Here is a 15,844-nt window from a genome sequence, read left to right on the forward strand (position 1 = left end):
TGACATCAGTGGTTCCGTCAGCGCTCAAGCCAAAGATTGGGCTTTTGGATGCTTTGCCTCTAATTTGTCGCTGAATATCATGGGCAAGCAGCTGTAAGATTTCGTTTTGGATGTTGTTGGACATCCAGTTGTCTCTCTTTTGGAGCCAATTCTTCAACTCGGGATCAGACTCGGTGCGCACTCTTTCCATCATGAGCTGCCATAACACCCCATCCCTATTTGCATCACCCCTCAGTGGAAGCCCCTGGCGCCGGAGGGGGGGTATAGGGGAACAGACTCAGTTAACTCTTCAATACCTGATGCTGAGGCTGAACCTGTCGTCTCTGTCTCTCTCTAACGTTTATCAGATTTAGTGGGACTGTCACTGGGACCGGCGGGACGTTTCGAAAATAAATCTGATATTTTTCTTTTCTGCGAGTGAGACATTCTGTGCTAGCAAAGTCTGACTACTAGCTCAAATCGACTGACTGCGCAAGCACTGTATCACAGTAGCTCAGTGGTTCGTGGCGCGTGGGAAGGGCGGGAGACAGGAGGTGAATACAATTAGTTGTTTCACCTGTCATTCAATCAGTCTGTGACAGTCTGTCATCACTCGAAAATCTACTCGGTTTTACACGTATGATTGTGTACATACAGTAGTGTAATGAATTAATGAAAACTTTATTTAACAGATTGGAGAATGGCTACAATACAGTACGGCTCAATACACACAATATTAAAATGGTGACGTGCTTTGAGCAGGATAAACTTATAATATACAGTGTTACAGTTATACAGTTACAGTATATACAAATATATAAATACTGCCATAAAAAAACTGTAGGGAACTTCAGGGTAAAGGACTGGCCCACTTTCAGTGATGAAGCTAAGCTACGCTAACGGTGCGGGCGTTCCCTAAGCCTACTGCATGCACAGAGACAAAAAAGGTATGTATCTTCTTGTCTAACTCCAGGGAAGATGTTAAATAAGCTAATTTCCCAAAATGTTGGCGTTTTCCTTTAAATGTCTTGCTCAAGGACACATCGACACGCTGGCCGGGAATCGAACAAGAAACTTCTGGATTACCAGACGACTGCTCTACCTCTGAGCCACTGTCGCCCCCTATTTGACGGAGGCGATTCGTTTATGACTAATTTAAGCCTTCGACTGGTCTAAAGATTCTCTAGTTAGACCAGCCAGATAAATTGTTTGTTGCATAATTATTAAAAACAGACTAATCATGAGCTAGAGAAGTGTGTATTACATAGCTTACAATTCAGAGCATATTCATCTATCCCAGTTGGTCTTTGATTAGAAGGCTCTTTCAAATGAAACCATATGGAGTAGGAGTACATTCTTAAATGAATGAACCTCAGTAAATATGCAATTTAACTGATGGATACACAAAATGTATTTATTTATGTTAATTTAATTATGTTTTCACTTGTGCAAAATAAGTATGTACCTTTTGTTTGGTTTGGTAAACATTACGCTATGAACAGTCTATCAGTGTACTGTATGCGTGTAGGGGCAGGTACAATACGTTTTCTTCTTCCTGTTCCTTTCGGCCATGGAATTTAGTGGATCATATTAAGTGAACTATATGTACTGAAGACACTGTTGGACTGTAACAATTACATGTACGACTAAAGAAAAATGATGATGATGATGTCATTGTCCTCTTCTACTTGTGCTGGTAAACAGAACCTCATCCACTTTACTTGGGCGTGCGTGTTCCGCCCCTGTGTGCAGCAGTTCCCCTCCCGGCCACTAGGGGGGGTCTCTACCCCTCTCCATACCTCTTGTTGATGAGATAGTCCTCCAGAATATCCAGGCAGCGCACCATCTGGGAGAAGATGAGCACCTTGTGGCCGCCGGCCTTCAGGCGTGGCAGCAGCTTGTCCAGCAGCACCAGCTTGCCGGCCGAGCGGATCAGGGCCTGCAGGTGGAAGTCTGAGTTGAGGGGGTCGTACACCTCCCGCAGCTCCGCTACGATCTTCTCCTCCGCGCCTGGACGAGAGACGGACGAGAGAGAGTCATCAGTCCGTCAGAAACAGTAAGTACTGGGTCGATATGGTTTTTCACTGGCTCAATTTTAAAGATAGACTCCACTCAAAAGCGTATGTTTTAACATTAACACTTTCTTCGCCAGGCTTATGTACATCATTATACCATCCTCTGCCAGCTCTATTTGTCTATGGAGAAGTTCCCCTTCTTTGCAGGGCTATAACTTTTTAAATTGTATTGCTAAATTGACATTACTATGGCCCATTCAACGTCAATTATCTATCGTTCAGGACGTAGGAACGTTATACCTTTTCATTCACATATTCATACTAAAATACGGTCTAAAGTATAAATATGTTTTTATCGTTTTCTGCAGCATTCTCCAGAACGTGATTTATAGCCCTAAATGCATTATATAAATGATAAAATACAGTTTGATAGCGATCTGCGAGAGAAAAAATTTCAAATGGACGTGCTTCTAGAAGTTACTACTTATCATCTGATGTTGACCGGATGGGGGGGGGGGGGGTCGTTTTATAATTCCGTGGCCAACGTTAGATGATTCATCTAGTGTGGGTGATATGATCATTAGAGCAGTTAGTATCGAAGACATTAAAAAATAACGCTGAAAGGTTGTATAATAGTATATACGTCCAAATCATGTTGTTTATAGAGTTATTGGTAACGGATTGCTATCCATTGTCTCTAGCTCGAGTCCCGGGACATATAGCGAGTGATCGGACCGAATTTGGATGAGCACCAGTTTCCGTTTCCGGTTTGGGCGATCCGCCGATCGGCCACCAGATGGCGCTCTTGAACCGTTGGAGAGTTGAGAGGGGATCAACAGTAGATCTCAAGTCTCCGCGGGAGAAATATGATTGCGATCACAGATTTTTGAAATATTGATCGCAATGACGTGTTACGGCATCATTGGCAGAATTAGCATGGCGGGGAATGACAAGTTTACACTTTACACTTTATATATATATATATTTATTCAAATGATTAATCCTGCACGGCACTGGGCGGTCAGGTGGTGTAGCGGAGATTGCGTTCGTCACCAACCCCGGAGACGCTGGATTCGCCTGTTCGAATCCAGCTCACAGCTCCGGGGTTGTCACCAGCTTGGCTGGCCGTTCACACTAATACAATTGGCAGTATTAGAGGGTGGGAGAAGCTGGCGGGGTGGGTCCGGGTCGTTGTAAACAGCGACTCCTACAGTTCGGTCGGGGCGCCTGCTAAGCGCGGATAGGATCTAAGGGCGGTAGTGTGATCCTTCCACACGTTACACGCTCTCAGTGAGAGTCCGCGCTGCCAGGTGAAAAGAAGCGGTTGATTGGCTAGACGTGTGTCGGAGGAAGCACGTGATAGCCTCCACTCTCCCAGACCGACTGTGGGGGGTAAGTGCGCAGCGACCAGGAAGGGGATTGGGAATTGGCATAACGACTAACATTGGGATGGGAGAAAATCGGAGGGGGAAAAAGATCAATAAAAAAATTAAAAACAAATCCTGCACGGCACCGTCTTTGTCCTGTGTCTGTTGTTGCTGTTGTTATGTGAAAAGAAGATGTATGGAAAAATGCATACTCTGTAACGCTGAAACAATTACCAATGTGGTTACACATATGGCTTATTAATTTAAAGGAATATGAATCTGAAAGAGGTAGGGGTTAAAGGTCACAGTACCAGAGATGAGGTAGGGGTTAAAGGTCACAGTACCAGAGATGAGGTAGGGGTTAAAGGTCACCGTACCAGAGATGAGGTAGGGGTTAAAGGTCACAGTACCAGAGATGAGGTAGGGGTGGTTGCAGCACTTGCGCAGCTCCATCATGGTGTTCAGCAGGTTGGGCACGTTGCTGCTGCTGTGCACGCCCATGCTCAGGAAGGTAAAGTTCCGCTCCAGGATGGCCCGGTAGTACTTCTTCTGCACGTCCGTCAGCTCCACCTGGACCAGAGCACAGGCAGCGTTTACAGCAGGCAGGGCTTCTCAAACTTTTTCATACCGTGACCCCAAAAAAAATTGCGCGTAATTTCAACACGGTGGAATTAAGGAATATCAAAATAAAAGCACACGTTGTTGAACTTGATCATGCATATTTATTAGAAAATGTAATTACAACATACCAGGAAGATGCACACACACACATATGAGGCATGTACACATGCTTACGTGATACACGTACCCACATACATGTGTTGGAGACATGCGTGCATGCATGTTATCATGCACAACTGCATGTGTCTGGGGCGCTTTCTCTCACATGCAATATGGAGAAGGGTGGCATCCCGATAGAGGATGCAGCACATACCTGCTCGAAGGTAGTTCGGTCTACATGCAAAGTATATATATCAGGGATGTATACGCATAATGTATAGTATAGTATGTTTCTTTTTTCGTAAGTCTTTTTTTATTTTCCATGTCAGTTGTTAATGTATTTGTATGAGTCCTTTACATGTTTTGTATGTTCTTACAAAAAAAGAAAAAGGCAAATCCTGGAAATTGCATATGATGATGTGGAAAGAGATGTTTTGAATATTGGAGAGATTTGTGCAAAAAATAATAAAAAAAAAAAAAAAATTTAATTACAGGACTATGTTATGTTGCCAGAACAGTAAAAAAAATATATATATACATTTGTTTTTGTATATACTTTTTTTTATTTTTTTATATATACTTTCCAATGCGCAGTGCACTATGCACTGTGACCTACCCGCGACCCCAATTTGGATCGCGACCCGTAGTTTGAGAACCACTGGTTTAGAGGACCACTCTAACCTCACAGCCGTGCTGATCTTTATATATAAGGGGGGGGAGAATTGGAATACCGTAATTCCTCTAATAGTAACCGGGTCTCAAATACAAGCCGGGTCTCTATTAATGGCCGGGTGCGCTCTTGAGCTAAGCAATTATAAGCCGGCCTCCTAATACAAGCCGGGTTACTAATATACTGAGCTGCATACTGAGCTAGTTACTTGATTTCACTTTGAAAACGTTGAAATGACCAGTGACCACCTGTAATTGCACTGTTTACTATTTCATACAGTACTTGGTTTCAATAAATGAACCCAGTACATTTTACTGGGTTCAAACTGACACAAAATGTTGATTTATTCATTATGATCCGTTTGAAAATTTGAAATATAGGCCTCCCTCTTATACAGGCCTCCTCCTAATACAAGCCTGGTACCCGCTACAGTTGAAACAAATACAAGCCGGGGTTACTATTAGAGGAATTACGGTAAATGGAACAATATTGTCCATATGATAATATAAAGTTATCCTCATATTATAAACTAAAACTAGTTATCGTCTGGTCTTTACCACAAATATAGATAAATAGAACTGCATCTGGTTAACCGTCTGTAGTGTGGTAGTGAAAGGGTTAACCTTCTGTAGTGTGGTAGTGAAAGGGTTAACCCTTTGGTAGTGTGGTAGTGAAAGGGTTAATATAGAGAACAGGAATAAAGAATGTAATCTAGATGTGGTCCTCCTGACCTCAATGATCGTCTCCTGTTTGGGCTAACTGACCTCGATGATGGTCTCCTGTTTGGGCTAACTGACCTCGATGATGGTCTCCTGTTTGGGCTAACTGACCTCGATGATGGTCTCCTGTTTGGGCTAACTGACCTCGATGATGGTCTCCTGTTTGGGCTAACTGACCTCGATGATGGTCTCCTGTTTGGGCTAACAGACCTCGATGATGGTCTCCTGTTTGGGCTAACTGACCTCGATGATCGTCTCCTGTTTGGGCTAACTGACCTCGATGATGGTCTCCTGTTTGGGCTAACTGACCTCAATGATGGTCTCCTGTTTGGGCTAACTGACCTCGATGATCGTCTCCTGTTTGGGCTAACTGACCTCGATGATGGTCTCCTGTTTGGGCTAACTGACCTCGATGATGGTCTCCTGTTTGGGCTAACTGACCTCGATGATGGTCTCCTGTTTGGGCTAACTGACCTCGATGATGGTCTCCTGTTTGGGCTAACTGACCTCGATGATGGTCTCCTGTTTGGGCTAACTGACCTCGATGATGGTCTCCTGTTTGGGCTAACTGACCTCGATGATGGTCTCCAGTTTGGGCTAACTGACCTCGATGATGGTCTCCAGTTTGGGCTAACTGACCTCGATGATGGTCTCCTGTTTGGGCTAACAGACCTCGATGATGGTGTCCTGTTTGGGCTAACTGACCTCGATGATGGTCTCCTGTTTGGGCTAACTGACCTCGATGATGGTCTCCTGTTTGGGCTAACTGACCTCGATGATGGTCTCCTGTTTGGGCTAACTGACCTCGATGATGGTCTCCTGTTTGGGCTAACTGACCTCGATGATGGTCTCCTGTTTGGGCTAACTGACCTCGATGATGGTCTCCTGTTTGGGCTAACTGACCTCGATGATGGTCTCCTGTTTGGGCTAACTGACCTCGATGATGGTCTCCTGTTTGGGCTAACTGACCTCGATGATGGTCTCCTGTTTGGGCTAACTGACCTCGATGATGGTCTCCTGTTTGGGCTAACTGACCTCGATGATGGTCTCCAGTTTGGGCTAACTGACCTCGATGGTCTCCTGTTTGGGCTAACTGACCTCGATGATGGTCTCCAGTTTGGGCTAACTGACGTCGATGATGGTCTCCTGTTTGGGCTAACAGACCTCGATGATGGTGTCCTGTTTGGGCTAACTGACCTCGATGATGGTCTCCTGTTTGGGCTAACTGACCTCGATGATGGTCTCCTGTTTGGGCTAACTGACCTCGATGATGGTCTCCTGTTTGGGCTAACTGACCTCGATGATGGTCTCCTGTTTGGGCTAACTGACCTCGATGATGGTCTCCTGTTTGGGCTAACTGACCTCGATGATGGTCTCCTGTTTGGGCTAACTGACCTCGATGATGGTCTCCTGTTTGGGCTAACTGACCTCGATGATGGTCTCCTGTTTGGGCTAACTGACCTCGATGATGGTCTCCTGTTTGGGCTAACTGACCTCGATGATGGTCTCCTGTTTGGGCTAACTGACCTCGATGATGATGATGGTCTCCTGTTTGGGCTAACTGACCTCGATGATGGTCTCCTGTTTGGGCTAACTGACCTCCATGATGGTCTCCTGTTTGGGCTAACTGACCTCGATGATGGTCTCCTGTTTGGGCTAACTGACCTCGATGATGGTCTCCTGTTTGGGCTAACTGACCTCGATGATGGTCTCCTGTTTGGGCTAACTGACCTCCATGATGGTCTCCTGTTTGGGCTAACTGACCTCGATGATGGTCTCCTGTTTGGGCTAACTGACCTCGATGATGGTCTCCTGTTTGGGCTAACTGACCTCGATGATGGTCTCCTGTTTGGGCTAACTGACCTCGATGATGGTCTACTGTTTGGGCTAACTGACCTCGATGATGGTCTCCTGTTTGGGCTAACTGACCTCGATGATGGTCTCCTGTTTGGGCTAACTGACCTCGATGATGGTCTCCTGTTTGGGCTAACTGACCTCGATGATGGTCTCCTGTTTGGGCTAACTGACCTCGATGATGGTCTCCTGTTTGGGCTAACTGACCTCGATGATGGTCTCCTGTTTGGGCTAACTGACCTCGATGATGGTCTCCTGTTTGGGCTAACTGACCTCAATGATGGTCTCCTGTTTGGGCTAACTGACCTCGATGATGGTCTCCTGTTTGGGCTAACTGACCTCGATGATGATGATGGTCTCCTGTTTGGGCTAACTGACCTCGATGATGGTCTCCTGTTTGGGCTAACTGACCTCCATGATGGTCTCCTGTTTGGGCTAACTGACCTCGATGATGGTCTCCTGTTTGGGCTAACTGACCTCGATGATGGTCTCCTGTTTGGGCTAACTGACCTCGATGATGGTCTCCTGTTTGGGCTAACTGACCTCGATGATGGTCTCCTGTTTGGGCTAACTGACCTCGATGATGGTCTCCTGTTTGGGCTAACTGACCTCGATGATGGTCTCCTGTTTGGGCTAACTGACCTCGATGATGGTCTCCTGTTTGGGCTAACTGACCTCGATGATGGTCTCCTGTTTGGGCTAACTGACCTCGATGATGGTCTCCAGTTTGGGCTAACTGACCTCGATGATGGTCTCCAGTTTGGGCTAACTGACCTCGATGATGGTCTCCTGTTTGGGCTAACAGACCTCGATGATGGTGTCCTGTTTGGGCTAACTGACCTCGATGATGGTCTCCTGTTTGGGCTAACTGACCTCGATGATGGTCTCCTGTTTGGGCTAACTGACCTCGATGATGGTCTCCTGTTTGGGCTAACTGACCTCAATGATGGTCTCCTGTTTGGGCTAACTGACCTCGATGATCGTCTCCTGTTTGGGCTAACTGACCTCGATGATGGTCTCCTGTTTGGGCTAACTGACCTCGATGATGGTCTCCTGTTTGGGCTAACTGACCTCGATGATGGTCTCCTGTTTGGGCTAACTGACCTCGATGATGGTCTCCTGTTTGGGCTAACTGACCTCGATGATGGTCTCCTGTTTGGGCTAACTGACCTCGATGATGGTCTCCAGTTTGGGCTAACTGACCTCGATGATGGTCTCCTGTTTGGGCTAACTGACCTCGATGATGGTCTCCAGTTTGGGCTAACTGACCTCGATGATGGTCTCCTGTTTGGGCTAACAGACCTCGATGATGGTGTCCTGTTTGGGCTAACTGACCTCGATGATGGTCTCCTGTTTGGGCTAACTGACCTCGATGATGGTCTCCTGTTTGGGCTAACTGACCTCGATGATGGTCTCCTGTTTGGGCTAACTGACCTCGATGATGGTCTCCTGTTTGGGCTAACTGACCTCGATGATGGTCTCCTGTTTGGGCTAACTGACCTCGATGATGGTCTCCTGTTTGGGCTAACTGACCTCGATGATGGTCTCCTGTTTGGGCTAACTGACCTCGATGATGGTCTCCTGTTTGGCTAACTGACCTCGATGATGGTCTCCTGTTTGGGCTAACTGACCTCGATGATGGTCTCCTGTTTGGGCTAACTGACCTCGATGATGATGATGGTCTCCTGTTTGGGCTAACTGACCTCGATGATGGTCTCCTGTTTGGGCTAACTGACCTCGATGATGGTCTCCTGTTTGGGCTAACTGACCTCCATGATGGTCTCCTGTTTGGGCTAACTGACCTCGATGATGGTCTCCTGTTTGGGCTAACTGACCTCGATGATGGTCTCCTGTTTGGGCTAACTGACCTCGATGATGGTCTCCTGTTTGGGCTAACTGACCTCCATGATGGTCTCCTGTTTGGGCTAACTGACCTCGATGATGGTCTCCTGTTTGGGCTAACTGACCTCGATGATGGTCTCCTGTTTGGGCTAACTGACCTCGATGATGGTCTCCTGTTTGGGCTAACTGACCTCGATGATGGTCTACTGTTTGGGCTAACTGACCTCGATGATGGTCTCCTGTTTGGGCTAACTGACCTCGATGATGGTCTCCTGTTTGGGCTAACTGACCTCGATGATGGTCTCCTGTTTGGGCTAACTGACCTCGATGATGGTCTCCTGTTTGGGCTAACTGACCTCGATGATGGTCTCCTGTTTGGGCTAACTGACCTCGATGATGGTCTCCTGTTTGGGCTAACTGACCTCGATGATGGTCTCCTGTTTGGGCTAACTGACCTCGATGATGGTCTCCTGTTTGGGCTAACTGACCTCGATGATGATGATGGTCTCCTGTTTGGGCTAACTGACCTCGATGATGGTCTCCTGTTTGGGCTAACTGACCTCGATGATGGTCTCCTGTTTGGGCTAACTGACCTCCATGATGGTCTCCTGTTTGGGCTAACTGACCTCGATGATGGTCTCCTGTTTGGGCTAACTGACCTCGATGATGGTCTCCTGTTTGGGCTAACTGACCTCGATGATGGTCTCCTGTTTGGGCTAACTGACCTCCATGATGGTCTCCTGTTTGGGCTAACTGACCTCGATGATGGTCTCCTGTTTGGGCTAACTGACCTCGATGATGGTCTCCTGTTTGGGCTAACTGACCTCGATGATGGTCTCCTGTTTGGGCTAACTGACCTCGATGATGGTCTACTGTTTGGGCTAACTGACCTCGATGATGGTCTCCTGTTTGGGCTAACTGACCTCGATGATGGTCTCCTGTTTGGGCTAACTGACCTCGATGATGGTCTCCTGTTTGGGCTAACTGACCTCGATGATGGTCTCCTGTTTGGGCTAACTGACCTCGATGATGGTCTCCTGTTTGGGCTAACTGACCTCGATGATGGTCTCCTGTTTGGGCTAACTGACCTCGATGATGGTCTCCTGTTTGGGCTAACTGACCTCGATGATGGTCTCCTGTTTGGGCTAACTGACCTCGATGATGATGATGGTCTCCTGTTTGGGCTAACTGACCTCGATGATGGTCTCCTGTTTGGGCTAACTGACCTCGATGATGGTCTCCTGTTTGGGCTAACTGACCTCCATGATGGTCTCCTGTTTGGGCTAACTGACCTCGATGATGGTCTCCTGTTTGGGCTAACTGACCTCGATGATGGTCTCCTGTTTGGGCTAACTGACCTCGATGATGGTCTCCTGTTTGGGCTAACTGACCTCCATGATGGTCTCCTGTTTGGGCTAACTGACCTCGATGATGGTCTCCTGTTTGGGCTAACTGACCTCCATGATGGTCTCCTGTTTGGGCTAACTGACCTCGATGATGGTCTCCTGTTTGGGCTAACTGACCTCGATGATGGTCTACTGTTTGGGCTAACTGACCTCGATGATGGTCTCCTGTTTGGGCTAACTGACCTCGATGATGGTCTCCTGTTTGGGCTAACTGACCTCGATGATGGTCTCCTGTTTGGGCTAACTGACCTCGATGATGGTCTCCTGTTTGGGCTAACTGACCTCGATGATGGTCTCCAGTTTGGGCTAACTGACCTCGATGATGGTCTCCTGTTTGGGCTAACTGACCTCGATGATGGTCTCCAGTTTGGGCTAACTGACGTCGATGATGGTCTCCTGTTTGGGCTAACAGACCTCGATGATGGTGTCCTGTTTGGGCTAACTGACCTCGATGATGGTCTCCTGTTTGGGCTAACTGACCTCGATGATGGTCTCCTGTTTGGGCTAACTGACCTCGATGATGGTCTCCTGTTTGGGCTAACTGACCTCGATGATGGTCTCCTGTTTGGGCTAACTGACCTCGATGATGGTCTCCTGTTTGGGCTAACTGACCTCGATGATGGTCTCCTGTTTGGGCTAACTGACCTCGATGATGGTCTCCTGTTTGGGCTAACTGACCTCGATGATGGTCTCCTGTTTGGGCTAACTGACCTCGATGATGGTCTCCTGTTTGGGCTAACTGACCTCGATGATGGTCTCCTGTTTGGGCTAACTGACCTCGATGATGATGATGGTCTCCTGTTTGGGCTAACTGACCTCGATGATGGTCTCCTGTTTGGGCTAACTGACCTCCATGATGGTCTCCTGTTTGGGCTAACTGACCTCGATGATGGTCTCCTGTTTGGGCTAACTGACCTCGATGATGGTCTCCTGTTTGGGCTAACTGACCTCGATGATGGTCTCCTGTTTGGGCTAACTGACCTCCATGATGGTCTCCTGTTTGGGCTAACTGACCTCGATGATGGTCTCCTGTTTGGGCTAACTGACCTCGATGATGGTCTCCTGTTTGGGCTAACTGACCTCGATGATGGTCTCCTGTTTGGGCTAACTGACCTCGATGATGGTCTACTGTTTGGGCTAACTGACCTCGATGATGGTCTCCTGTTTGGGCTAACTGACCTCGATGATGGTCTCCTGTTTGGGCTAACTGACCTCGATGATGGTCTCCTGTTTGGGCTAACTGACCTCGATGATGGTCTCCTGTTTGGGCTAACTGACCTCGATGATGGTCTCCTGTTTGGGCTAACTGACCTCGATGATGGTCTCCTGTTTGGGCTAACTGACCTCGATGATGGTCTCCTGTTTGGGCTAACTGACCTCAATGATGGTCTCCTGTTTGGGCTAACTGACCTCGATGATGGTCTCCTGTTTGGGCTAACTGACCTCGATGATGATGATGGTCTCCTGTTTGGGCTAACTGACCTCGATGATGGTCTCCTGTTTGGGCTAACTGACCTCCATGATGGTCTCCTGTTTGGGCTAACTGACCTCGATGATGGTCTCCTGTTTGGGCTAACTGACCTCGATGATGGTCTCCTGTTTGGGCTAACTGACCTCGATGATGGTCTCCTGTTTGGGCTAACTGACCTCGATGATGGTCTCCTGTTTGGGCTAACTGACCTCGATGATGGTCTCCTGTTTGGGCTAACTGACCTCGATGATGGTCTCCTGTTTGGGCTAACTGACCTCGATGATGGTCTCCTGTTTGGGCTAACTGACCTCGATGATGGTCTCCTGTTTGGGCTAACTGACCTCAATGATGGTCTCCTGTTTGGGCTAACTGACCTCGATGATGGTCTCCTGTTTGGGCTAACTGACCTCGATGATGATGATGGTCTCCTGTTTGGGCTAACTGACCTCGATGATGGTCTCCTGTTTGGGCTAACTGACCTCCATGATGGTCTCCTGTTTGGGCTAACTGACCTCGATGATGGTCTCCTGTTTGGGCTAACTGACCTCGATGATGGTCTCCTGTTTGGGCTAACTGACCTCGATGATGGTCTCCTGTTTGGGCTAACTGACCTCGATGATGGTCTCCTGTTTGGGCTAACTGACCTCGATGATGGTCTCCTGTTTGGGCTAACTGACCTCGATGATGGTCTCCTGTTTGGGCTAACTGACCTCGATGATGGTCTCCTGTTTGGGCTAACTGACCTCGATGATGGTCTCCTGTTTGGGCTAACTGACCTCGATGATGGTCTCCAGTTTGGGCTAACTGACCTCGATGATGGTCTCCAGTTTGGGCTAACTGACCTCGATGATGGTCTCCTGTTTGGGCTAACAGACCTCGATGATGGTGTCCTGTTTGGGCTAACTGACCTCGATGATGGTCTCCTGTTTGGGCTAACTGACCTCGATGATGGTCTCCTGTTTGGGCTAACTGACCTCGATGATGGTCTCCTGTTTGGGCTAACTGACCTCGATGATGGTCTCCTGTTTGGGCTAACTGACCTCGATGATGGTCTCCTGTTTGGGCTAACTGACCTCGATGATGGTCTCCAGTTTGGGCTAACTGACCTCGATGATGGTCTCCTGTTTGGGCTAACTGACCTCGATGATGGTCTCCAGTTTGGGCTAACTGACCTCGATGATGGTCTCCTGTTTGGGCTAACAGACCTCGATGATGGTGTCCTGTTTGGGCTAACTGACCTCGATGATGGTCTCCTGTTTGGGCTAACTGACCTCGATGATGGTCTCCTGTTTGGGCTAACTGACCTCGATGATGGTCTCCTGTTTGGGCTAACTGACCTCGATGATGGTCTCCTGTTTGGGCTAACTGACCTCGATGATGGTCTCCTGTTTGGGCTAACTGACCTCGATGATGGTCTCCTGTTTGGGCTAACTGACCTCGATGATGGTCTCCTGTTTGGGCTAACTGACCTCGATGATGGTCTCCTGTTTGGGCTAACTGACCTCGATGATGGTCTCCTGTTTGGGCTAACTGACCTCGATGATGGTCTCCTGTTTGGGCTAACTGACCTCGATGATGATGATGGTCTCCTGTTTGGGCTAACTGACCTCGATGATGGTCTCCTGTTTGGGCTAACTGACCTCGATGATGGTCTCCTGTTTGGGCTAACTGACCTCCATGATGGTCTCCTGTTTGGGCTAACTGACCTCGATGATGGTCTCCTGTTTGGGCTAACTGACCTCGATGATGGTCTCCTGTTTGGGCTAACTGACCTCGATGATGGTCTCCTGTTTGGGCTAACTGACCTCCATGATGGTCTCCTGTTTGGGCTAACTGACCTCGATGATGGTCTCCTGTTTGGGCTAACTGACCTCGATGATGGTCTCCTGTTTGGGCTAACTGACCTCGATGATGGTCTCCTGTTTGGGCTAACTGACCTCGATGATGGTCTACTGTTTGGGCTAACTGACCTCGATGATGGTCTCCTGTTTGGGCTAACTGACCTCGATGATGGTCTCCTGTTTGGGCTAACTGACCTCGATGATGGTCTCCTGTTTGGGCTAACTGACCTCGATGATGGTCTCCTGTTTGGGCTAACTGACCTCGATGATGGTCTCCTGTTTGGGCTAACTGACCTCGATGATGGTCTCCTGTTTGGGCTAACTGACCTCGATGATGGTCTCCTGTTTGGGCTAACTGACCTCGATGATGGTCTCCTGTTTGGGCTAACTGACCTCGATGATGATGATGGTCTCCTGTTTGGGCTAACTGACCTCGATGATGGTCTCCTGTTTGGGCTAACTGACCTCGATGATGGTCTCCTGTTTGGGCTAACTGACCTCCATGATGGTCTCCTGTTTGGGCTAACTGACCTCGATGATGGTCTCCTGTTTGGGCTAACTGACCTCGATGATGGTCTCCTGTTTGGGCTAACTGACCTCGATGATGGTCTCCTGTTTGGGCTAACTGACCTCCATGATGGTCTCCTGTTTGGGCTAACTGACCTCGATGATGGTCTCCTGTTTGGGCTAACTGACCTCGATGATGGTCTCCTGTTTGGGCTAACTGACCTCGATGATGGTCTCCTGTTTGGGCTAACTGACCTCGATGATGGTCTCCTGTTTGGGCTAACTGACCTCGATGATGGTCTCCTGTTTGGGCTAACTGACCTCGATGATGGTCTCCTGTTTGGGCTAACTGACCTCGATGATGGTCTCCTGTTTGGGCTAACTGACCTCGATGATGGTCTCCTGTTTGGGCTAACTGACCTCGATGATGGTCTCCTGTTTGGGCTAACTGACCTCGATGATGGTCTCCTGTTTGGGCTAACTGACCTCGATGATGGTCTCCTGTTTGGGCGCCAGGTTCTTCTCCACGTCCTCCTTCAGCCGACGCAGCATCATGGGCTTCAGGATCGCCTGCAGCTTCTGCACCTGGAGACCAGAGAGAGAGGAGGACCTGGTCAGGGAGGCTGCCTCACCTGGAGACCAGAGAGAGAGGAGGACCTGGTCAGGGAGGCTGCCTCACCTGGAGACCAGAGAGAGAGGAGGACCTGGTCAGGGAGGCTGCCTCACCTGGAGACCAGAGAGAGAGAGGAGGACCTGGTCAGGGAGGCTGCCTCACCTGGAGACCAGAGAGAGAGGAGGACCTGGTCAGGGAGGCTGCCTCACCTGGAGACCAGAGAGAGAGGAGGACCTGGTCAGGGAGGCTGCCTCACCTGGAGACCAGAGAGAGAGGAGGACCTGGTCAGGGAGGCTGCCTCACCTGGAGACCAGAGAGAGAGGAGGACCTGGTCAGGGAGGCTGCCTCACCTGGAGACCAGAGAGAGAGGAGGACCTGGTCAGGGAGGCTGCCTCACCTGGAGACCAGAGAGAGAGGAGGACCTGGTCAGGGAGGCTGCCTCACCTGGAGACCAGAGAGAGAGGAGGACCTGGTCAGGGAGGCTGCCTCACCTGGAGACCAGAGAGAGAGGAGGACCTGGTCAGGGAGGCTGCCTCACCTGGAGACCAGAGAGAGAGGAGGACCTGGTCAGGGAGGCTGCCTCACCTGGAGACCAGAGAGAGAGGAGGACCTGGTCAGGGAGGCTGCCTCACCTGGAGACCAGAGAGAGAGGAGGACCTGGTCAGGGAGGCTGCCTCACCTGGAGACCAGAGAGAGAGGAGGACCTGGTCAGGGAGGCTGCCTCACCTGGAGACCAGAGAGAGAGGAGGACCTGGTCAGGGAGGCTGCCTCACCTGGAGACCAGAGAGAGAGGAGGACCTGGTCAGGGAGGCTGCCTCACCTGGAGACCAGAGAGAGAGG

General features: G+C 49.1%; 1 protein-coding gene across 4 annotated transcripts in view; it reads right to left on the reverse strand.

Moving 5' to 3' along the window:
• Positions 1-15,844, reverse strand: part of chd8 (chromodomain helicase DNA binding protein 8) — a 202,305-nt gene that overhangs the window by 91,302 nt on the left and 95,159 nt on the right. For all 4 annotated transcript variants that reach the window (XM_084328043.1, XM_084328042.1, XM_084328041.1 and 1 more), the window contains exons 18-20: positions 14,878-14,976; positions 3,772-3,931; positions 1,779-1,989 (exon numbers count right to left, since the gene is read on the reverse strand). In XM_084328043.1, coding sequence (XP_084184169.1) covers positions 1,779-1,989; positions 3,772-3,931; positions 14,878-14,976 — 470 coding nt within the window. The remainder of the gene's footprint in view (positions 1-1,778; positions 1,990-3,771; positions 3,932-14,877; positions 14,977-15,844) is intronic.

This window comes from Notolepis coatsorum (assembly GCF_963971535.1).
Source record: "Notolepis coatsorum genome assembly, chromosome: 13".
Lineage (NCBI taxonomy): Eukaryota > Metazoa > Chordata > Actinopteri > Aulopiformes > Paralepididae > Notolepis > Notolepis coatsorum.